Source organism: Electrona antarctica (assembly GCF_951216825.1).
Source record: "Electrona antarctica genome assembly, chromosome: 2".
NCBI classification, from domain to species: Eukaryota; Metazoa; Chordata; class Actinopteri; order Myctophiformes; family Myctophidae; genus Electrona; species Electrona antarctica.
Window position 1 is genome coordinate 6,465,376 of NC_136807.1, and position 25,912 is coordinate 6,491,287.

The following is a 25,912-nucleotide window of genomic DNA, read 5'->3' on the forward strand; positions in this document are numbered from 1 at the left end:
ATTAAGCAACTAGTCGACTAGTTTACTAGTCGACTAGTAAATCCACTAGTCGACCTTGTTGGTACTAGTTGACTAGTTCATAAGAAAAAAAAAGTGTATTATTTTTATTTTTTATTTTTTCCCGATTTTGTAGGCCTCAAAATCAGGTAGATTATAGTTATAGTCACCATGTACACAGTTTTTCAATGTACAAATATTTATTTCCAAAAAAAATAAAAAAATAAAAGTTTATTTTTTTAATTTATTTTATTTTTTACATAATAGGTAGTTAAACAACTAGTCGACTAGTCGACTAGTAAACTAGGCAACTAGTCAACTAGTAAAAATGACTAGAAGTGAATGCCCTAGTGTGCTCTCACAACTTGTTACCGAAGGCATTAGGTTGAACCACGTTGGCGTTTTTAGTAATAAAGGCTCTTTTGTCTTTTTATCTTTTGACTCAAAAGTTTTGAGTGCCCAGATTACTTTTCTTCTCACACTGTTCTTATTAGAGTAATATTAGAGTCTATATTGCCCTTGTAATTGTATTCCTTATCCACCACTTCAAAGTCTTTGTTCTGGGCCAAAACTGAAGTTTTGTCTGAAGTGAAGCTCTGTCTGAACTTAAGTTCTGCATCCATTGTCCTCCAGACCCCGACATCCGCTACTGTGTGCTGGCGTCTCTGGACGAGCGCTTTGACGCCCACCTGGCCCAGGCAGAGAACCTGCAGGCTCTGTTTGTGGCCCTCAACGACGAAGTGTTTGAGATCCGAGAGCTGGCTATCTGCACCATCGGCCGTCTCAGCAGCATGAACCCGGCCTTCGTCATGCCATTTCTGCGCAAGATGCTCATTCAGGTAGGAAATCACACCTGACCCTTAAACACTATATACCAGGGTTCCCCAATTCATTTTCCTCAAGGGCCATATTTTGACTAGGGTACCAGGCTGGGGTCCGAGTCCGCACGCGTGAGGTCGAGGTCTTGCCCTGAAAATTCATTTTCAGGGCATTTGAATTTTTAAAAAAAAATCTTCCGCGGGCCGCAAGGGGGTGCTCCGCAGGCCGCAAATGGCCCGCGGGCCGCCTATTGGGGAAGCCTGCTATATACTTTGTTGACAATGTCGTCGCCCAGATGTTTATCTTTGCTCCCCTAATTTTCCCCCTCTATATAAATCTATATGACAAACATTGATTGTCTATTGATATGATATGGCTATTTCTGGGGACTGCTTGCCCATTTTCGTAGAATGTTTGCATATACTGAACTGAAATGCCCATATTAGGGATGCTAGTGTTCATTTAATGGTTTTGGATACAGCAACAGAGTACACAGACATTCAGTACAGGACCCGCATGCGTTTTCAAATGCATGGTTTGCAAGTTTTCAGGTAGATGCCTTATTGCCTTTAGAGGGCAGCAGAGCTTCAGAAACCAAACTCTTGTTACAGTAAAGATGAATGCAGCACATACACATATATGCTCAACTATTTCCTCTCCTCTCCTCTCCTCTGTGACATGGCTGTGGTCTCTGTGACATGGCTGTGGTCTCTGCTATCTCCTCTGCTCTCCTCCTCTCTGTGACATGGCTGTGGTCTCTGTGACATGGCTGTGGTCTCTGCGTGCAGATCCTGACAGAGCTGGAGCACAGTGGCGTGGGCAGGAACAAGGAGCAGAGCGCTCGCATGCTGGGTCACTTGGTCTCCAATGCCCCGCGCCTCATACGCCCGTACATGGAACCCATCCTCAAGGTATGACAATCAGCACCAGCTACCAGCCTATTATTGAACCAGTTGAGCGTGTTTCCACTGAAAATGAATAGCTGGCCTGGGCCGTGGCTCAGCGGTCCAGGCACCTTGGCTGGTAATCCAGTCTGGCAGTGTGCCGCGGGTTCGACTCCCGATCTCGACGGCCTTTACTGCATGTCATCCCCCCCATCTCTCTCCCCATTTCCTGTCAGCCTACTGTCTGTCCCTCCATAAAATATATAAAATAAAGGGCGAAAGCCACAAAAAAAAAACATAAAAAAAAAAAGTGGCCGCCGGTTCTGTGAAAGCGTCAAGGTTCCAATAATCTAGAACTGAATCAGTTCTAGAACCAACGTTATTTTTGGTGGAAAAGGGGCCGATGATGCATGATGCAGTGCACGTTTTAATTCCAAGGACCCCCTGTTTGGTATGTCATTAGGACCATTGGACCCCCATAACTCGGGGAGTATATAAATGAACTGCATGGGTCTATTTGGGTTCCCCCCTTGGACCCCACTTTGAGAAACATGGGTCTATTTGGGTTCCCCCCTTGGACCCCACTTTGAGAAACATGGGTCTATTTGGGTTCCCCCCTTGGACCCCACTTTGAGAAACATGGGTCTATTTGGGTTCCCCCCTTGGACCCCACTTTGAGAAACATGGGTCTATTTGGGTTCCCCCCTTGGACCCCACTTTGAGAAACATGGGTCTATTTGGGTTCCCCCCTTGGACCCCACTTTGAGAAACATGGGTCTATTTGGGTTCCCCCCTTGGACCCCACTTTGAGAAACATGGGTCTATTTGGGTTCCCCCCTTGGACCCCACTTTGAGAAACATGGGTCTATTTGGGTTCCCCCCTTGGACCCCACTTTGAGAAACATGGGTCTATTTGGGTTCCCCCCTTGGACCCCACTTTGAGAAACATGGGTCTATTTGGGTTCCCCCCTTGGACCCCACTTTGAGAAACATGGGTCTATTTGGGTTCCCCCCTTGGACCCCACTTTGAGAAACATGGGTCTATTTGGGTTCCCCCTTTGGACCCCACTTTGAGAAACACTGATGTAGTGGTTTTTCCCACACAGTGGAATGTGTTTTGCCGCCAAAAAGGGTTTAGCCAGTGCCCAAGGAAAATCAACGGCGCTAAAATGATAAGAATTGAGAATAAAAGATAATTCAAATACTCTAAACAAATAGCTTGTTTCAAATTGAGCCCATTAAACCCCTCTTTATTGCAAATCTTTGCATGGTTAATAGACAGATTATCAGTGCCTTAAACATATTGGCTTCATATCTATGGTCCATTTCCTGCAACGCTGGATATTTACTGTTCTGACATCACTACCTGAAAAGAGCCAACTGATTCACTACAGACACAGTACACAACGGTGAACAGAGTCCAACTGATTCACTACAGACACAGTACACAACGGTGAACAGAGTCCAACTGATTCACTACAGACACAGTACACAACGGTGAACAGAGTCCAACTGATTCACTACAGACACAGTACACAACGGTGAACAGAGTCCAACTGATTCACTACAGACACACAGTACACAACGGTGAACAGAGTCCAACTGATTCACTACAGACACAGTACACAACGGTGAACAGAGTCCAAATAAAGCATATAAACAGTCATCTGTCTTCATGGAAATGTTTTCCAAATTTCCACTGCCTTGTGGTTTCCTAGTTGTCTAGAATACAAAGAATGCCTTTACCCCGTAATGTGCGGCTTGTTTTGAAGTTAATATTTATAGATTTTGTGGCAACTTTGGGTATCCAAACTCAAAAAATTACAAAAGTACAAAATGTGTTTTATCATAAAAGCAATCTAAGTTGGGAATATTATCGCGTGATGTCCATCGTTCACGTTCCACTAAATGTGTTCCACTCAGATAAACATGTTATAGATCACGAAGGACGAAAATAAACCTGTGGTGAAGTTGGGTATGTCACTTTTCCATAACGTACAATACAAATACAAAATTAGACAATCCTGTCATTTTCAGAATAGTATTGGTTGCTCTACACCCCAGAAAGCATAACAACCATGTCCAATTCAGACTGTCTAGTATACTGTATACAGTATCATTTTTGTACCAGACAGGCTGTTATTTGCAACAAATCAATAACTAGGATTGTAGCCAGTCACCTGTCCCTTTGAATGATGATGCATGGCATTCCACTCCTCTCTCCCTCAAACTCACTCCCCTCCCAACTCCCAAAGTTGTAATTTATTAGTACATTTTATTTTTTTTCTCTTCCAATATTTTATTCCTCATTTTATTCGTTCGTCGTTAGGCCAATTCAGACTGTATCTGATATGGCAGACTCGCTGTTCCAACTCATTGATGCGTTTTTTTCATTCCATAGTTCCATCGCTTGATATTGTGTTCCAAATTCACTCAAGGCAACCCATCTCCCCTCTCTCTCTTCCTCAGGCTCTCATCCTGAAGCTGAAAGACCCAGACCCCAACCCTGGCGTGGTGATCAGTGTCCTGGCCACCATTGGAGAGCTGGCCCAGGTACTGACTGTAGGCTTTTTGACTGCCATGTTGTATTCCCTTCTGAACTAGAAAGGAAATAATTCTTGAATAATAGAATTTGAACTGTCTGCAAGGATGATTTATGTTGTTGTTCGTGCTGCCAAATTCGGTTTCAGGATCTTTGGTTTGTGAAGAAATAACTTTAAGTTAATACGGCTGCTTAGTTAGTTAGTTTGACGAGTTAGGAGTTAAAACAGGATAGAGGGATGTTTGCTTGCCACCTTATGTAGCTCTTCAGTTGCTGTCTGGAATATTAAGACCAAATCGAGTGTTCAAGACACCAGGCTTCTTCTTTACAGGAGAACACGAATGATCATGAAGGTGAATGTGATATAGCACAACAATTCCCCTCAAAGCAACCAACTTTCTTCTTGAATTTCTTTTTCTTTTCCCCCCGAAAACGGAGCTTGTGCCTTGCAGAAACGAGGAGTCTTGAGTTTAGTTCAGAGCGCCCTGCCCCGGTAGAGAAACCAGTCCCCAGAGCAAGCAGGACAGTGCAGTGTCACTGTGCCAGTGCAGGAGAGGCACCGCTAGAACAATGAGCCAAGATTGAGGCAAAGCCAGCAAAGGATAAGAGCCGCACAGTAAAAGTGTTCATTTATTTATTTTGAATTAAGAGTACTGTAATGACCGTCAGAGTCAAATGAACACTTTGCTGTGCATGGTAGGAAACCCAAAGAGAGGGAAGGGGGGGGCAACAGAAAGCATGTGGCAACTGGCAAGCTCCATTAGATGTTTGAACACAGAAGAATCAGTGCAACATAACAGAACAAAGGGCTTTACTGAAGAATAAAGAGCAAGATGAATACATAAGAACTGCTATAAAACCTTAGATTCACATGGTTTGCATTAAGAAAATGGGGGTAGGGGGGAATCTAAACCTCCAAAGGTGGTTTAAAGGTTTAACTTTGATAGATCCCATGAATGCAAAAAACGGGGGGAAGCAGGTGTCTTTCCTTGTTCTGATTGGTTTACCTGTACCTGCGCTGACAGGTGAGCGGCCTGGAGATGAGGAAGTGGATGGATGAGCTTTTCCCCATCATCATGGACATGCTCCAGGACTCCTCCTCATTGGCCAAGCGACAGGTATGTCCAGAACGTGATTGGTGGGTTCATATGGTTCCCATATTTTCCACTGTTATCTCCAACACATCGCCCGTAATCCTTACCTCGAAACGTGCCTTGCACTAAATCTTATAAATTTATGTCTCGAAAAGAATTGTTCAGTCAGTCTAGATTTTTTCTGCTATTATTACATTGGTTATGTATTGTTTTTAAAGACATGACCAGAGCTTGCGAGTTCAGTTATTTTATGCCAGACTTTTCTCATGAAAAGAAACACATGGAATCTCTCAACTGTAAAAACGCCCTCCCCGCCCTCTGTCTCATAGTCTTGTGATGTATTCATGTTTTTTGAAAAATAACAGACTTGTGATGATGAGTTAGATACTTTTATCAAGTGTTTTTCTAGTTCTTTGGGACTTGTTCATTGAGTAAAATCTCTGTAGTCATCATTGTAAGCGTGGGCAGTGGGAATTCTGTGTGGCATAATTTAAATACTACCTGAAATCAAGACGTAATGATCCGGGACGCTAAGCTCTACCTTGTGGTGTTCCCACTAGGTGGCGCTGTGGACACTGGGCCAGCAGGTGGCCAGTACGGGCTACGTGGTGGAGCCCTACCGCAAGTACCCCTCCCTCCTAGAGGTGCTGCTCAACTTCCTGAAGACGGAACAGAACCAGGGCATTAGGAGAGAGGTATGTTGTCCCTGCCTGCAGCCCTGCTGGCACCAGATCCTTGTTTTCCTAGCAGCAATGACAACTCGGTGGCAACACTCGTGGCCACTCGCGTCCACGCCAAACCCAAGCTGGCGGCATTCGCCAAACAAATGCAGGTCTGTTCAATCGCATCCACTTTGACCCGCAAGTCATAATCACATAGGAATATATAAGAGCTTGCCACATTTTCCAAATGGAAAGTGGAGGTTTTTCCCTGGAGCCTTGACTTATAAAGCCCTATTTAAAAAATAAAATTGAATATGGCAGATCTTCAAACTCATAATGCGTCGCATCATGATTCATGACCTGTTGTGAGCTTGTAGGTCTGCTACAGTATATTTAGAAGATTTTTGCCTTTTAACCCATTTTGACCTGAGATCAGATTCTAAAAATGTCTTCTACATCCTGACAGTTTTCTGAAAAAGCTATGTTTCTATGTCAGTCGTTCTTCGATTTTTCAAAAATAGCAGACCTACAAGCTCGTAGCGCGCCACTCGGTGGCGCGCTATGAGCTTGTAGATCTGCTATTTTTCAATAGCTAAAGCATAACATAATGCTAACACCAAAAGGGGTTTCCGCCCAAAATGGGTTAATGACAAAATGGGGAAGGCAGGTACGTTGGCTTTGGCAAAGTCAAACCTTTCAACCCACTTCTTCATCTGTGGCTCAGAGGGGACTTTGTCACCCAGCCTGTCACTGAGGTTTGAAATAGTGTCACGCAGTGTCACAAATGCTCGGATGCAAAGGGAAATCTGATCATAATGCTCCTGATGTCTCCTGAAATCTGATCATAATGCTCCTGAAGTCTCCTGAAATCTGATCATAATGCTCCTGAAGTCTGAAATCTGATCATAATGCTCCTGAAGTCAGAGATAAATCTGATCATAATGCTCCTGAAGTCAGAGATAAATCTGATCATAATGCTCCTGAAGTCTCCTGAAATCTGATCATAATGCTCCTGAAGTCTCCTGAAATCTGATCATAATGCTCCTGAAGTCTCCTGAAATCTGATCATAATGCTCCTGAAGTCTCCTGAAATCTGATCATAATGCTCCTGAAGTCAGAGATAAATCTGATCATAATGCTCCTGAAGTCAGAGATAAATCTGATCATAATGCTCCTGAAGTCTCCTGAAATCTGATCATAATGCTCCTGAAGTCAGAGATAATCTGATCATAATGCTCCTGAAGTCAGAGATAAATCTGATCATAATGCTCCTGAAGTCAGAGATAAATCTGATCATAATGCTCCTGAAGTCTCCTGAAATCTGATCATAATGCTCCTGAAGTCAGAGATAAATCTGATCATAATGCTCCTGAAGTCTGAGATTAATCTGATCATAATGCTCCTGAAGTCAGAGATAAATCTGATCATAATGCTCCTGAAGTCGGAGATAAATCTGATCATAATGCTCCTGAAGTCAGAGATAAATCTGATCATAATGCTCCTGAAGTCTCCTGAAATCTGATCATAATGCTCCTGAAGTCAGAGATAGGGCTCCAAAATTGTGCCTAATATTTTCTACTGAAGTTGTTCTGCGACGCTACGCTGTCGAGTTTGGGTTAGTAGCTTGTTATTAAACCACACTTTTAGTAGCAACATCATTCTGGGTAACAAATAAGTATATTTTTATAAGAGTTGACCGTAATCCAGGGTGTCATGATTGTGTGTTGTGTGTGTGTGTGTGCGTGTTTGCGTGCATGTCCACCAGGCTATCCGTGTGCTGGGGCTGCTGGGGGCTCTGGATCCCTACAAGCACAAGGTCAACATAGGCATGATCGACCAGTCACGAGATGCCTCCGCTGTCAGCCTGTCTGAGTCCAAGTCCAGTCAAGACTCCGGTAGGACAGGACACACACGGGCACACACACACACACACACACACACACACACACACACACACACACACACACACACACACACGCACACGTGCACACGCACATGAACACACACAAACACCAGTGAGCCATGATTATTGATCCTACATAATGCTCTCTATGATTTTGAGAGAAACCTTTGGTCTTCTCGCAGTTTTGCGCATCTTCAACATCAGCATTGACAGTTTATCCTTCGGTGCGGTGTTGGACCAGCGAGGAATTCTCTGAAATCAACATGAGATTCTTTTAACCCATTTTGACCTGAGATCAGATTCTAAAAAATGTCTTCTACATCCTGACAGTTTTCTGAAAAAGCTATGTTTCTATGTCAGTCCGTCGTTCTTCGATTTTTCAAAAATAGCAGACCTACAAGCTCGTAGCGCGCCACTCGGTGGCGCGCTATGAGCTTGTAGATCTGCTATTTTTCAATAGCTTTTGCTAACACCAAAAGGGGTTTCCGCCCCCAGAATGGGTTAAGTCTCTTACATGGAGACTCTTTACATGGAAGTTGTTGTGTTTCTGTGATCTCATGGGGATCCACTGTACTGCGTTCCTTCTACAGTACATACAGTAACAGTACAGTATACCTGTACATGCTTGCGTTGAGGTAGGAGGGGCTGCTCCAGCCATGGCGCTTTGACACAATTAATTTTGTGTTTGTTGGATTGGATATAATGGGCCACTCCGAGTTCCAGTTTTTGTTACAGTTGCGTTCCTCTTGTCATTTGTTTTGAAAATCTAAATATCGCCTTTCTGCGTGGAGTTTGCATGTTCTCCCCGTGTCCCCTAGGGTAGGTACCCTCACAAAAAACATGCAGTAATCCTGGTCTCTAAACTGCCTCCCCCTGGCCAGCCGGGGGGCCTGATAGAGGGGAAAGGAACTGGTTGGAATAAAGTGTTCCTTCCACTCGCTACGTCCAACCAGGGAAACTCCCCCCTGTCAGGTGTAAAGGAGCGACTTGGACACTCAGGCATGAAGGTAGCATGAGTTCAAGTCCGTTGCTCTCCCCATGTCCCCCATATATGGGGACTGTAGAGCCCAGGATCACATTAGATAATTGTCACAGGGGTGAAAAATGGGTTATAAAATTGTGGGATAAAAATTATAAAAAAATAAAAAATAAAAAAAATATCTCTAGGTGAACGATGATGAACATCAAACAATTGTTTTGTTCACAAAACGGTACACATACAATTTTTTTTGTTCACAAAACAAAGTACACATACAACCCCCCACATCCTTCTCCCCTCCCCCCACATATACATAAAGGACAGCACAGATCAAACAAGTTAAAGGACTCCTCCCCTATGACATCATCGATGGGGAATCCAAGCTAATAGAAACTGCAGGCTTTCTAGTCCTGAAAAGTTGCAATGCGAAAATGGAAGCTATTGATCTAAACATTTTTGTAAGAAAATCTTGTTAAAAAAATATCTGCCTAATGATGATGTCACTGGTGGACGGGTTTCTGAACGGCCCACAGCCCTCCTATGAGACACAGACCGAGTAGAAAAAAATGGTGCCATTTTATCGTGATTATTAGTGAGGACCTATTATATGAAGATGGGTTGAAAAGTGGTGAAGTGGTCCTTTAACATTATCAATAATTAAAGTCATAACAAATAACGTGTCGTTGTTCTGCACATGGCAGACAACTGTCAATTGTTTTCTTAGCGATTATTCTGACAGTTACTTTTTTTATTTTAATCGAACAGTGTATCAATGAACCATGAATTATTTCATAATTCATCACACAATCAATGGTGTCGTGAAATAATCGACAAGTAACCAATCTACAAGATCACTACCCAGCGCGTCACGTTGTGTGCATGTATAGATCTGCTTTTTTCACTATTTATGATTTTGTTTTTTTGGACAAATTCTGAAACTTATCACCTATAAAATAAAATAGGGACACTAAGCATTACTAATACTGAATGAATGAATGAATATTTTATTTTCGTGTCCAGACAATTTCTTGACCCTTCCCACATGGGATTATCAGACACAGCAATTCAAAAACAGCAAAACAAAAACAAAACAATAGCATTCAATAACAACAGCCATATGTCCATAATACAATTTAGTTATACGTCACCCTTCGCCTCCTATCCCATGCCCTATAGAGATACTCTGATGTTATAGGTCACCCTTCGCCTCCTATCCCATGCCCTATAGAGATACTCTGATGTTATAGGTCACCCTTCGCCTCCTATCCCATGCCCTATAGAGATACTCTGATGTTATAGGTCACCCTTCGCCTCCTATCCCATGCCCTATAAAGATACTCTGAGGTTATAGGTCACCCTTCGCCTCCTATCCCATGCCCTATAAAGATACTCTGAGAAAGAGAAAACGTGGTGAAAAAGAAACTCAACCACTGCCTCCCTCTCGCACTCCACCAAGTTCAGATCAGGAGTGTGGACTTTTTCAAACAATACTTTCAATACTAATCAGTTGTTTGTTTGTTTTTTGAATAATTGATACGATTGGTTTGATTAACTGTTGCTAACTGTAGCTGATCATGTGACTAGATGAGTGAACTGTGATTGGACACTGGTCATAACGAGGTGGGGACAACAAATGGCAGCACTTGTTTTGGTGACAGAAGGCATTCAAGGTTCTTTTTTATCAAATTAAACCAAATTAAACCATAATTATACGATCATTGATTACACGTTTATTTCAAAGTCTTGACTTTCAGTGATATTTTCCTCGATCATTGTATAATTGTGGAAAACTGAGATATTGAATTACACAGCAAATGTGAAACGTTACTTTTTCTTAGTGCCTTCATTAGGGATGTTGGCATTCTTGTTTTTCAAAACGTGTAGACTTTTTGTGTTTTTGTGGTTATCCGTGCTTAACCGTAGCGTGTTGTCATATTTATGAACGCGGTGAATGAAGCCAACTGTCTCATTACAGGGAGAATCTACGAGGTGAACAGCCTCCAAATACAGTTAGTCATCTGTCTTTCTGGAGATGTCTCCCACTGCCTCGTGTTGTGGTTTCCTAGATGTCTCTTTATCAGCTACGGTTTCAGAGCAAAGCCTTTTATTTTAAAAGCCAAGCCATTAAAAATTAAAGGGAAACTTTACTGCGGTTCATGTTTACAAAACCGCGTTGCCTCCTTAGCATGCCGCTTGTTTTGATTTAATACTATAGATTTGGTGGCGGTCAGCAGCATCATCATGTCCACATACTGTACATGCTACTTACAGTGAGTCCAAAAGAATAAATGGAGTGGAGTTAGCTGCTTTAGGAGACAGTTTGAGGGTTTTGACCAGCACACAGATGTAAAGGGTGTTCTGATAGGCACTGATTTATGCAAAACAAAAAAAATCGAAAACCTTAAAAATGGAGTTAGGTGGTTTCCTCTCGACAGAAATGATATGGTAAGTAAATACAGTCTTTACTTCTATTAAGTAGCTGGCTGGAAAATGTGTTAAATTCAGTTGAAATCCAGTTAAATCCAGTCTGAGCTTTCATTGAGCTTTCTGTGAACTGTGAACGAAAATAGCCAATTTACAAGCTCATAACGCATTGCAAAACGCAACGGGTCTGTATTTTTAGAAAAGAGATTTGGTGTAGAGGCAAATTAGGTGCACCTACTGTATAGAGCCCAGTGGGACCCCAGTACACTACTGTTAGTTAGTTAGTTGCTGCGAGAGTGAGGTCTAGCCAACACCAACTCGGGATTCCTGGATCGCTGCCCTCCACAAATTCCAACATCAGGTTCTTGAGCTCTGCAGTGTTGTTAGCCAAGCTGTCGCGCCGCAGCACGTCTACATAGGTGGTACGCTTCTTTCCCCTCCTGGCTTTGCCCTGGGTTGGCTCCCATAGAGTCAACACTACTGTAAGCTAAAGTAACTGCACAAAATATCGGCAAGAACTGAATCGACTGTCCCAAAGCTGGCACTAACCACAGACAGTGGACAGCACTCACCACTAAATATTATCCTTCTCAGACCTTTGAGTATATATAGATTTATTGTTGAATCAAATGTATGAAAGATTATTCTTAAGTCTAGTGCCTGTTTTCTGTGCAGTACCCTTTCATTATACTGATCTATTCCAGTAAAGAGAATAACAGCATTCAGTTTGTCTCTTATTATCTTATTTTCTTCCAGAACAGTAGAATTGTCTCGTTTGATTATGGTCTGTCCTTAAGGCATGTGTACAGTAACCTCCTACCTCAGAAAAATAGAGCTCCCCACTAGCCAGTGAAGCCACAGTGTAATTCAAGCTTGCACGCACGCGCGTGGAGCCGTGCACACACACACACACACACACACACACACACACACACACACTCACTCACTCACTCACACACACACACACACACACACACACACACACACTCTCTCTTGCATACACACTCACATATCATCTGCTCAGATGAGATAAACGATCTTCATATTATCATATTAGTTACCTGAGGTGTTGAATCTGGCTGACCTGAATCAACTACAGATGAGTTCCGCTAATCTCATTATGCTTTGTGAGACTATAGACTGTCCCTCACGTTACACGGTGACAACTTTAAATGTGGCATCGTAATTTATTTGAGAAAATTGGCGTTGTACCAGCTCTACAATGTGTCACAATGCTACAGTACATGTTGAGGTATTGTAGGCTTGAGGACACTTGCAAGCTTGTAGAGTAGAACGGCGTGTTGTGTTAATTGTCTACACTCTTCAACACAAAATAGATTTTTTGAGAGAGCTTCACAGACTCTGTGCCTTTGGGTTCCCAAACTGTGGGAGTCACTCAAATCACAAATCCAGAACGGGAGCCTGCCAGCTGAGTGGGAAGAAATAATTGCCACAAGGGGTCTGGGATCTGTTGCAGTGCAGTGATCTGATTTATGGTGACCCACTTTATACTGATAGTTCTCCAGACATTCAGTAAAGACAAAAGATTAAACGTGAATTATTCAGGTCAAGTTTTAGTTTTTAGTTTTGGAGGAGTGTGGGGATGACATGAGTTGGAATTGATAGTCAACTAGAAAAAGTGCCCCTCGGGGCACAGGTCTCCACCAGGGCAGGTCAGGTTGTGGCCTCCTGGTGGCGCTATAATAGGCCAATGTGAAAAGGGTGCCATTTCTTCATACGCCTTTGATGGCAATTGGATGATTTGAGGCATTTTGTTCCAAAAATGTGTTTTGCAAAAATCAACCTGTTGGTGGCGCTATAACAGGCCAATGTGAAAAGGGTGGGACATATTCCTCAGCCTAGTAAGAAAATGTGTGAAAGATTTCACGTAAATTGCATGCTGCGTTCATGATTTGAGGCTTTTGTTCAAAACGGGGCAATCTTGCAAACTGTGAAAGCCAATTATAGCCAATTAGGATGGAATATGAAATATCGGACAGATCCGACTTGAGCACATGACCATAGAGATACTGTGTAACGATTTGTGAGATTTTTGGACAGAATCTGGAGGAGTAATATCAAAAAATGTGTTTTACAAAAGTCGGCCTCCTGGTGGCGCTATAAAAGGCAGATGCGGAAAATGCAGGTCAAAAGTTTGTCCTTGGCCTCTAGGGAGTGTGCATGCCACGTTTCACGCAGATCGGTGCAGTTTTAGGTAAAAAATGTGAAAAGCTGCCTCATGGTGGCGCTATAACAGGCCGTTCTGGAAAATGTGGGGCAGAGGTTCATCGTTGGCATCCAGGGAGTGTGTGTGCAAAGTTTGGCATCGACCGGGTTAACGGTGCCGGAGATTAGCTGGTAACAGACGGACGGAAGGACACACACACACACACACACGGATGGAGTGCAAAACATACTCTCCCCATGCCTTCGGCCTGGTGGAGACAATTATTTGATCAGATAAACTTCAGATAACCAAGTCAGTGTTTGACGTTCGCCCGCATGAAGTAGAGTAGACTATTGAGTTGCAACTTACCACCCAGTGGGGCTTGATTTGACTGCCAAGACAGATGTAAGACATCATTTGACAACATTTTGACAACAACTACAATTAAATAAAACCTTAAAGTTACATTAAATAGAAGGGTTTTTGTTTCCCTCAGAGTGTGATTGGAATGCATGGCGTTCTATTTTAAGGACATGCAATTACATAACCTTACTAGAACTAATCTGTCGTCATATCCAACAGTGGGTTTCAAAAATGTTGTGCCCATGGCACTACTACATGGCACACCAAAGGACAATTCTAAAACTATTCATACCCATGGGCGGCTGTGGCTCAGGAGGTAGAGCAGGTCGTCCAATGATCCATGGGTCGGCGGTTCGAATCCCGGCTCCTCCTGTCTACATGTCGAAGTGTCCTTGGGCAAGACACTGAACCCCAATTTGCTCCCGATGTGCTGGTTGTTACCTTGCATGGCTTCCGCTGCAATCGGTGTATGAATGTGTGTGTGAATGGGTGAATGTAATGCACAATCTATGTAAAGCGCCTTGGATAAAGGCGCTATATAAATGCACCATTTTATTTACCATGCAAAATAACATCTATACTATAAATATCACTATAAACATTTATTTGTATTTACAAATGCCAAATTAAGTTTAAAACTACTAAAATCACAGAAATGGCTGATCTACAAGCTCATAAAAAGTGTGGAATTTGGTTCATATACAGTACCAGCCTCTTCAAAATGTATACATTCCTTTCACCTGGATCATAGTTGGAAAGGAATATAATGTTTTTGGAGACTCTAAACTAAAGTCTAAACCACCAACTTTCAGGTAGTATCTTGCTACCGTCAAGGTGGGAGGAGGGACTACTGCAGAAGCTATTATATTTTGAACTTGAATTTTTAGTGTGCCTCTGAGTGCAGTATGAGTCATCAGATTTATTTATTTTTCCCTTGAAAATTACACATTGTAAAATCAAGATCCACACACTCTAGCAGCATTGGAACAAGCACACACTGCCAATCAGCAGCAGCTTCTAGCAGCTTCTAGCAGCAGCTTCTAGCTTCTAGCTGCTGCTGATTGGCCAGGCCGTTTTGTGGCCGGGCATCAAGTCTGCCTGAGAGTTCCCAGATGGGAGCAGGAGGGGGGAACCCAGTGTACTCTCTGCTGCCCCATCTGGCGGAGTCAGGTTAGCGTCGCGGTACAAAGGCACAAATTAAATCCGAAATGTGGATGGCAGAAAATCCACCAAGGACAGCTCTCCTGGATTCCGATTCATTCCGAGGTTTGAAAATCCTCCTTTCAACTGGTTTTCACTGAGATTATTATTTGAAATCCCATCGTTGGAGCGGTGGGGCGTTGCTATAGGAACAGGACCAATGTTAAAAGCTTCCGTAGGACTCAACCATTATATAGACGGAAGAGTATACGTTGGGGTATGTATACGGACCTGGGATATGACGCCACGTCGCGTCGACGTCCGTATACCGGTATATACGGACTTGGGGAAAAAATAGTTAACTCATTTTGGGCGGGAACCCCTTTTGGTGTTAGCATTATGTTATGCTTTAGCTATTGAAAAATAGCAGATCTACAAGCTCATAGCGCGCCACCGAGTGGCGCGCTACGAGCTTGTAGGTCTGCTATTTTGGGAAAATCGAAGAACGACCGACATAGAAACATAGCTTTTTCAGAAAACTGTCAGGATGTAGAAGACATTTTTAGAATCTGATCTCAGGTCAGAATGGGTTAATTGGCACAGTGCTAGTTGCCCATCCACCCAATACACAAGATATTATATTATACTAAACTTATATTATACTTATATGATAATTTGTATTACGTTTTTTTTATCAGTATTATTATATATAAGATATTCTTTGCCTTTTTATTGATAGGTGTACAGTAGGTTGACAGGAAGCGGGGACAGAGATGGAGGGGAAAACACACAGCAAGGTTCGAGACCCGCAACACGCTGATTACCAGCAGTGTTGTTTTTGGCAGAACATTTTGATTTTAGTTTTAGTCATAGTCTCTTGAATAGTCTTAATTTAGTTTTAGTCACGTTTTAGTCACCTGGAATGTTTTAGTGTTTAGTCTAGTTTTAGTCGACTGAATGTCACAAGATTTTAGTCGACTAAATCTACAGTTGATTTAGTCGAACAAATTTTATTTTGGCAGGCCTTGATACCGTTTTTGCACTTGCTGAAAATAGCCGATCTACAAGCCCACAACGCGTCGCATCGCGACGCGTTGTGGGCTTGTAGATCGGCTATTTTCAGCATGCAACTAATTGTAAAAGTACTTATAGTGGATCTCTTGTTCACTAATCCCTTCATCAACATTTTAGTCTTGTTTTTATTTGTTGACGAAATTGTCAATATATTTAGTCTTAGTTTTAGTCATCATAGCTTAGTTTTCGACGAATCGTCTTAGTTTTAGTCGACGAAATCAACACTGATTACCAGCCTAGGTGCCCGGACCGCTAGGCTACATATTTTATTTTGCCATTTATACATTATTTTGAAAGGACAGTGAGCAGAGGCAGGAAAGGCGGGAGAGAGAGGGGGCGATGACATGCAGTGCCATGCATTCGAACCCGGGCCAGCTGCGGCAAGGAGTCGGACTACAGTCTTATTTATGTGGTATGCGCTTACTCCTTGAGGTGCCGGGACGCCCCCCTTTCTCCCCCATTTAGTTGTTATGCCAATTCCCCTGGAACAGCGAGATATACGTAGTATAGTCCCTGTCACTGCTAACCCCCGCAGTTGGCCACGGGAGAGTGTAGACAAACCGCGTCTCCTCTACTCCCACACATGGGGTCACCAGCTGTTTCTTTCCACCTGACAGTGAGGAGTTTCACTGGGAGGGTATATAACGCATGTGGAGGAACTTGCTATTCCTTATCAGTTCCTCTCTCTGTTGACTTGGCACCCCGAGCGACCTGTAGGAGTCACTAGTACAGCAACGGGCAACACAATCTCCTGCCAGCTTCACACCTGCAAACACAGCAGTAGTTTTATTTCCAGTGCCCGGGCCAAGCCGGAAGCACGATGGAGGAATCAAACCCTAGTCTTCTCAGCGATGGATGAGTACTTTACCCCTATGCCACGTGGATACCTGAAACATCTACAGTATTTTGATGGCATATACAGAACTGTTTGCAGCAGTCCATTATGTCATGTCCCATTTTGAGTAAATCACGTCATAAATCACGCTGGAGGTGAGGTAAGGATCTGGATCCCTCCATCTGAGACAAAGCCCGAGACAGGGTCCTCGAGGGGCATATTCAAGCCTTGGCAAGGTCCATGATGAAAAGATAGTTCCATGTCAAACTGATGTCAACTCAACATCTGACTGCAGTTCTTCCTCCAGGCCGCTCCACCTCCCGCTGTGCTCACTCCCAACATGACCTCGTGTGCCGCGTAGCAGACCGAGCACATTGAAATCCTATTAATATAAACACACACCTGTCATGTGGGTTGTTTGCACGCGTGGAGAATGCAGTTCCCTTTCTCTCATCCGGCGACGCATCGGGGAATGTGACATCGGATAATAGTTTTAGCAGTTTGTTCTCGAGCTCAATGGACTGTGACTGGATTGTGGAACGCTGGGCTGTATATCTCTCTCCGTTGGCAGATTGTGTTACAGTCAGGGTCACTGTCTGGAGCATTAGCCATCTTTGGCAGTTGCTTGCTGCGTACTCTCCTTGTAGTGGGAGGTCACTGGCTCGGTCCTCCTCCTCACCTGACTTAGAACGCAATCCCACCAAAACAGGTCAAGATCACATGACTGACACTCACACTCCAAGGAATGATAACAAGACGTGCTTTCCATGGCAGGTTTCATCGATAGTTGACCTGTGATTTTGCTGAGGAAACACTTGATACGTTGCAGGTTTTGATTAACAGCTCAGGCTTCTTGTGCTACTAAGGTGGTGCTTTCGCCTCGCTGAAGCCAAATTGATGCATTTTCCTGGGTCGTAAAGATACAGATGTGTGATCATCCATCACCTTGCCACCATCAATCTAGACTTGGTGAAGGCCTCGCATAACACCAAATCCAGCAGAAGTGCTTGTTGTATGCTCACTCGGCCTCCCCCAGGCCCTGCTGCGTCCCATCTATTATGCCTGAGAACAGTACAGTCTACAGGCTGAAACTGTACTCCCACACTAGGCCAATGAAACGCTGAACACCAGACATCAGTCTTCACAGCAGCTCGCCAGTAAAACTCTATCCCTTCCACACTGGACAAGGACAGACAGACTAAGGGACTGGGCCCCCCCCCCCCGTCACATACTGTACAGTCTTGTGCTATTGGAACCACACTCAGATGCATAAAATGCAATTCATTATTATAAACCTGCTCCTCATTACATGACTCATGAGCAGCACCCAAGCCCTTTGTTTGTGCTATTTCCTGAATGGCTTAATTACCAAGTGCAGTTTGCAGTAATTGCACGGATTGTTTGAAGTCTGGCATAGAAATATGCCAGTAAATGCAACTGGAACAAATAAGCAAAACATAATGCCCACAGGGACCGGGCTCTCATCTACAAATTAATGAGGGCCACTGGTTTATAATATCGTTACTGTCGGGCAGAAACCGTGTATCTCCATATTCAAACGTTTTCGGGTTTTTTTTCATAAATGTATGTCCTATACTCCGTCCTACAGGAGTGTTGTGTAAAAGTAGTGAGAATTCAGTATTTAAGTCCGACGTAATTTTGTAGTGCTACGTTACGTCCGGGTCCAAGTGGCACCAGCTCCCGTCCGCATCTCATTGTAAATAGAATATCTAAACGCGTGAATCTTTTTACAATGACGTTATTTTTCAGAAAGGAAGCCATTGAGGGTTAAAATGGGTCTTAATGCTTCCAACTCGAGTAGAATTATTAATGTTTTGTACAAGTGTCTATGACAAAAAAAAAATGATGTGGTGACAATAAAGACATTTATTATTGAAGGTGGTAACAGTCCATTTGCTCAGTAAAATATTTCGGGGGCATATTTAGAATGTTTGCAGGCTTGAGTATGTTGAATCTAGTTTGCATTAATTAGGATTTAGTTGACACAATGAAATAAAATGGCGATAGTATTCCGTGTGGGGCAGACGGCCTGTCACAGCCAGATTTGGGAGAGCAGCGCAGCTTTGTTGTTGCGAGGAAAGCGGTAAAATGAGACTTTCGTGGTTGTTTTCGTCTCAGATTATTTTAGTCCGACGGAGCGTCACAGTATAACTCGATGGGGACACAAAAGCGACACAAACGTAGGACCCGGAAGTATCTCAGGAGGGGGCGCTCACGTCACAGCTAAAATACTGAATAGTAGTTGTTCAAGGTACACAATGCCTCGTGACATCACAATGCCTCGTGACATCACAATGCCTCGTGACATCACAATGCCTCGTGACATCACATCGCCCGACAGCGACGATATACTGAGAGGAATGAATCTAATGTTAGTCTATGTCAGTGGTTACCAAACCTTTTAGCCTGTGACCCAAAAGACTTTTGCCCGGGACCTAAACTAGTGAAAATAGGTAATCTACAAGCTCACAACGGGACGCTTGGCGCCGCGCTGTGAGCTTTTAGATCAAACATTTGTTATCTGGGGCACGGTGGCACAGTTGGTAGTGCTGTCGCCTCACAGCTAGAAGGTCCTGGGTTCGATTCCCGCTCGGGACGCTGTGGGCGCTGGTGGCGTGTTTCCTCCTCCGCGTCATCAGTGCCCATACCCGAGGCGGGGTTGGCGAAAGGGCCTTTCTGTGTGGAGTTTGCATGTTCTCCCCGTGTCCCCTAGGGTAGGTACCCTCACAAAAAACATGCAGTAATCCTGGTCTCTAAACTGCCTCCCCCTGGCCAGCTGGGGCGCCTGATGGAGGGGAAAGGAACTGGTTGGAATAACGTGTTCCTTCCACGCGCTACGTCCAACCAGGGAAACCCCCCCCTGTCAGGTGTAAAGGAGCGACTTGGACACTCATGCATGAAGGTAGCATGAGTTCAAGTCCGTTGCTCTCCCCAGGTTGGCGGAGGGTGTGTAGAGCCCAGGATCACATTAGATAATTGACACAGGGGTGAAAAATGGGTTCCAAAATCGTGGGATAAAAAAAAAAAAATGTTATCTAATTTATTTGATGGGGCAATATCTTAAATTTTTATTTTATTTCTTCATGAAATTACTGAAAAAAATATATAATAAAATATTTTTTAATGTTTTGAAATAATAACAGAAAACGTAGGGAAAAAAAATAAAGGGACCCATAAAAATGTGTCCGCGACCCACAAATGGGTCCCGACCCAGTGCTTGGGAAACAGTGGTCTATGTGATGAGTGCCTCTCGGAGCTCTTTATGATGTCCATTCCTTGTCACCCCCCCCACCAGCGGACTACAGCACCAGCGAGATGCTGGTGAACATGGGCAACCTGCCACTGGACGAGTTCTACCCGGCGGTGGCCATCGTCACGCTCATGCGCATCCTGAGGGACCCCTCGCTCTCCAACCACCACACCATGGTGGTCCAGGCCGTCACCTTCATCTTCAAGTCTCTGGGGCTCAAGTGCGTGCAGTTCCTGCCCCAGGTCATGCCCACCTTCCTCAATGTCATCCGGGTCTGTGACGCCAGCATCAGAGAGGTAGGTTAGGCTAGGCTACAATTTACAATTTACAATTTTTACAATTTAGGCATTTAGCAGACGCTCTTAATCCAGAGCGATTTACATTAAGCAATAACAAAAGCATGGCATACATCACATATATAAAGTTATCATGAATCATGCGTAAACTAAGAATGTAACAGTGGAGTATCTATGTAAACTATACATACTATACTATATAATATATTATACATGTGTACTATAAAGTGCTATGACTACATAAAATGCAATTCTAGAGCTGTCTTACGTAACAAGCTATAAGTCTGTTTAAAATACTATCTAATACTATCTACTATCTAACTATCTAAGTCTAGGCTAGGCAGGCGATTTTTTTCCCCACGGTCGGTTACCCCATGTATTTATGTGCCTGTGTACATGAAGCACGAGTGTCCTATACTTTTTGCCATGTGGGGAATGTTACATTTTGACGGTTTCATATTAAAGGAGTATTCAGTGATTTGGGTGATTTGGAAAAAAACCCGGTCCACCCGGTAACAAGATGTGCACATGCACACTCTCTACAGTGGGGGAAGTACAACAGACCAACAGCACGTGCACCAATGCCCGCCCCACTCGATCATTATTGGAGGAAGGCCCCTCTCATCCTGATTGGATGAAGGTTTTGCCACCCAAAGCCCAAACCGAAACTAGGGTTTTTTGACCCCAGGGGCTCACTGGGGACAGGGAGGAACTCCTTATATGGTCAGCACACTTTATAGTAGGGAGGATTATCCAAAAAATAAGTGTTATTTGAATTAAGTGAAATCACTGAATATGCCTTTAATTGGTGTGTTTCTGTGTTAATGGACAATTATTTGATCATACTCCAATTTAGGCACTACACAACTTTAAGAAAATGGTCCTGGCTATCTTAACCCATTTTGGGGGAGGGAACCCCTTTTGGTGTTTTAACTAAGCATTATGTTATACTTTAGCTATTGAAAAATAGCAGATCTACAAGCTCATAGCGCGCCACCGAGTGGCGCGCTATGAACTTGTAGGTCTGCTATTTTTGAAAAATCGTAAAGATGCGGCACAAATCTTTGAATATATATTCTTTCAGAAGACCTTTTTTATTTATTTCGATGTCAGGTCTAAATGGGTTAATCAGGTTATGCCTTACCTCAATTAACATCATTAGTCTATGCAATATATACATCATTTTAGATGTATTTATTTATTTATTTAGATAAATTGGTAGGTCAAATATCTCTTCTGTTTACAGAGGAGAAATCTAATCACTATGGCTGGTCGATGGCCGCGTGCCGTGCATGCATGTGCAGGTTAATGTGATAGTTTTTATGGATGAATGTTTTGCGTTTCGTAAATGCAGGGCAGTCGTGATATACATTTTCAAATGGCTGGTGGGTAGGTTAAAATGGAAGGTTAAAATGCTTAGTACATTCAAAGGTCCACTGATTTTGCCTCACTTCAAGCTTTTGGACAAGAGTTTGTTTTGTACTCACTCACCTGCTTTTTTTTATTACTCCATCTTGCAAATTCAACCAAATGGATAGCATCCAGGCCATGAAATCAAAAGCCAGCCACCCATGAACAAAACATTGACCCTGGCGGGGACACGCTAGACTTTCACCTCACAACCCCAAACCTCTCAACTTATTTTGGTTACACCTGTTCTTTCTCTTTCTTTCTTTCTCTCTCTCTCTCTCTCTCTCTCTCTCTCTCTCTCTCTCTCTCTCTGTCTCTCTCTCTCTCTCTCTCTCTCTCTCTTCAATTCAATTCAATTCAATTCAATTCAATTCAATTCAATGGAGCTTTATTGGCATGAGAAAACGTATATGTTTACATTGCCAAAGCAGAAGTGGAAAAAGACAATCAAAATAGAACAATATATTTACTCTCTCTCTCTCTCCCTCCCTCTCTCTCCCTGTCTGCAGTTCCTCTTCCAGCAGATGGGCATGGTGGTGTGCTTCGTGAAGGTTCACATCCGTCCCTACATGGATGACATCTTCACCCTCATCAGAGTGAGTAAACCCTGCTCAAGAGTACAGTACATCCACTTCCACTCCCACCTTCTCTCTTTCCTGTGAGTCTGAAAAACAGCTGCAAGCTCTTAATTACACTCAGTTGTTCTCTCTCTCTCTCTGTGCTTTCCTCATTAGGGGTATTTCAACCCCCCCCACCCCCGGGACAGAGTTCGGCCCTGTGTCTCACAGCAACACACAACATGTGTGGCATACTTAAAAGGGACAGATGAAAAGAGCTTTTGAGAGTATGGGAAGTTAATTTTATTTGTAAAGCAAAGCAAAGCAAAGTTCTTTGTTTACCCAGGGTGAATGGACTAAGCTCGAGATGCTTGTTTACAGCCAGACCCTGCTCATAGAACATTTCATGGTAGGGGTTCAATGCCTTGCTCAAGGGCACTTCAGCGGTGGTCATTTTAACGTGCCGGTCCGGGGATTCCAACTGGCGACCTTCCGATAACAAGACCGCTCCGCAAACCGTTCGGCCACCGCTGCCAATGTGCGTGTAATAGCCTGGCTTTAATTTTGTGTATGTGTCTTCATTTGCTTGAATTACAGTTATTTTTCTAAACAAAATGTACAAGTCCAGTTCAGCCATTGGACTGTGGCAGGAGTTTCCCTTTTTAATCCAGTGCTAGCCAGTTGCTTTAGCAGCATATTGGTTAACCCATTTTGGGGCGGGAACCCCTTTTGGTGTTAGCATTATGTTATGCTTTAGCTATTGAAAAATAGCAGACCTACAAGCTCGTAGCGCGCCACCGAGTGGCGCGCTACGAGCTTGTAGGTCTGCTATTTTTGAAAAATCAAAGAACGACTGACATAGAAACATAGCTTTTTCAGAAAACTGTCAGGATATAGAAGACATTTTTTGAATCTGATCTCAGGTCAAAATGGGTTAAGAGTAGGGCCGGGACTTTAACGCGTTAATTGAGATTAATTAACTACAGAAAAATTAACGCGTTAAAAAAATTAACGCATTTAATCGCACCTTTTTTTCCACCGCGGAACGTTTCTCACTGGGTGCGTTTCTAGTAGTACTGAATAGGCTGCGGCACGCGAGCAGCAGCAGCAGCAGCAGCAGTTGTTTTTGGCTCTACACTACAGGCTACAGCTCCGTCAGAAAGCCCAAACCCAAATGAATCGAATGAAGAAGCCGCTTATATCGCTTTTGCTCCATGGATGGGACATTTAGATGTAAAAGCTATCGGATGGACCCGTGGATAGCGGCATGGCTGTGTGCAATGTCAGAGGGAAATGATCCATTTATGACCAACGTTAGCTTCTATGCTAGGCTTGCTAGCTGCTTCAGTTTAACATGTCTCACAGACCACCGGAGACGCACGGTGATTTCACCACAGCACGAAGCTGTCAAGCTGTCCTCGATGCGAAACATACTGAAGTAGCAAGCGTGGGTCAGCCCCAACTTCATGTGAAATGTTTCCCCCATAATAAAGTTGTTTTTATTTGTTCTCATGCCCCGCCATGTAAAGCACATTTGAGTATTCATATACACACTGAAGACACTATATAGGCACTTGCTGCTCTTGTTTATCTGTTGGGATAAAAAAGTTGTATTGCTTAAAGGGGAATACCACTCATTTTCAAAAAAATTCTATGTTGTTGTATGCACTGGAAATAATAAAGTCACCTTTACTTTATAGGGGGACCTTCTTATTATATCCACACAACAACTCTAAGGTATATTAATGACAGTAAAATGTTGAAAATGAGTGGAATCCCGTAGTCACTATTCACTGGGATACCAAAAAACATTTGAAAAAAAAGGTTTCTCACTGTTCTCGGGTTGAATATTGATATGCGATTAAAATGCGATTAATCGAGATTAATTAACTACAAAGCCTCTGATTAATTAGATTAATTTTTTTAATCGAGTCCCAGCTCTAGTTAAGAGAGAATAGCCGAGAGAGATCGCACAAAGTGGCACAGACTACTAGGCCACAATGGGATTCAGCAATGTGCCACGCATCCAATACCCACCATCCTCCTTTAGCACCTGTTCCACTAGTGGGGCTCTAATGCTGAATTCACAATAACAGGTATTGTGGTTTTCCTCTTAGCGTTTTTCTGCTACAGTATATGTTTGTGAACAAAACATACACAACTTCCATGTCACCTTTGTGTGTATGTATGCTTAGTCAAGACCACAGTGCATTTCTGGTTGATTGCTGTTTTGTCTCACCTCAAACCTCAGTTCTTTTTTGCTCTCTCCGCCTCCTGACGCAACAAATTGCTCCTCGCCATAGACAATGCTGCAGGACCCATGCCGCTTTCCCCGAAAATTTAAGCGGAATGCCACTATGGTGTGAATTTGTTCCCATACTCTTCTGTCAGCCAGACAGTCAGGCCATCTACAACAACTCGTCTCCAAAACCACTGGCTGCATTGCCATGGAATATTTGCACAAAAAAAAGAAGCAAATTACAAGGATACACGCCACCATAAGGCCAAAATGTCCACTTGCACAAGATATCTCCAAATCTATTTGGCAGATTACCATGAAACTTGCTGTGCGCATTCCTGCTTCCTGGAGGATGAACCCTATCCTTTTGAGTGACCCCATGACCTTTTCTTTAGTGCCACCCTCACTCAGTCTAAAATGAGCAACCTGCAATCTGCTCATTAGAAAATGAGATATCTTGTGTGCATAATATCTGATAACATAATGACAAGATTTTGGTGACCCCATGGTCTGTCCTCAAGTGCAGTGGTTCTCAACCGGTGGGTCGGGACCCCCAGGTCACAGTGAACTCACAATTTAAGGCCTTTTAAGACATTTGTAATACCTTTTAAAAAATGAAATTAAAAAAGACCATTACTACATTAAGAGAGTAATCAACAAACTATACTATAAAAATGTATTGGTCAAGTTGTGGCAAAAATTGAGAAAATAGCCGATCTACAAGCTCACAATGCCTTTCAACTATTTACACAATATTTGTCTGTGGAAGTCAATTCAATGTAATGCCTCAACTCCTACAGTTCCAAGTGCTTGTCAGGGTGGGGGGGGGGGGTCCCCAGTTCAAATAGGATTATTTTGGCGAGTCACCAGTTAAAATGTGATTGCTTTAGTTCAAATGTGATTATTTTGGGGAGTCCCCAGTTAAAATATGATTATTTTGAAGGTTCGCAGCCTGAAAAGGTTGAGAACCTCTAGTGCAACCTTTTCTGCAGGACAAATGTCCACTGGTGTGTGCTGAGCAGCATGGCCTGCAGGGGCTGCCAGCAGTAGAGACTCATCGTCCTGATTCTTCTAGCTAACATATTATGAACGCCTCGCAGGGAAAAGAACTAGAGAGAACTGGGCCATTCCACCTTGAGAGCCTCTGACTTAATAAATGGGGAGTCAAACAAAGGATCTATTCATTTTCGTTCCAGTCTACCTCATGCATCCAGATGGAGGGGGCTGGAATAGCCATTCAGGACACACAAACACAC

General features: G+C 43.3%; 1 protein-coding gene across 7 annotated transcripts in view; it reads left to right on the forward strand.

Moving 5' to 3' along the window:
• The window catches only part of mtor (mechanistic target of rapamycin kinase), a 211,657-nt gene that overhangs the window by 16,786 nt on the left and 168,959 nt on the right, over nucleotides 1–25,912 (forward strand). For all 7 annotated transcript variants that reach the window (XM_079492652.1, XM_079492653.1, XM_079492654.1 and 4 more), the window contains 8 exons: nucleotides 631–836; nucleotides 1,605–1,727; nucleotides 4,170–4,253; nucleotides 5,268–5,360; nucleotides 5,897–6,031; nucleotides 7,764–7,893; nucleotides 20,200–20,450; nucleotides 22,370–22,456. In XM_079492652.1, the coding sequence (XP_079348778.1) occupies nucleotides 631–836; nucleotides 1,605–1,727; nucleotides 4,170–4,253; nucleotides 5,268–5,360; nucleotides 5,897–6,031; nucleotides 7,764–7,893; nucleotides 20,200–20,450; nucleotides 22,370–22,456 (1,109 nt within the window). The remainder of the gene's footprint in view (nucleotides 1–630; nucleotides 837–1,604; nucleotides 1,728–4,169; nucleotides 4,254–5,267; nucleotides 5,361–5,896; nucleotides 6,032–7,763; nucleotides 7,894–20,199; nucleotides 20,451–22,369; nucleotides 22,457–25,912) is intronic.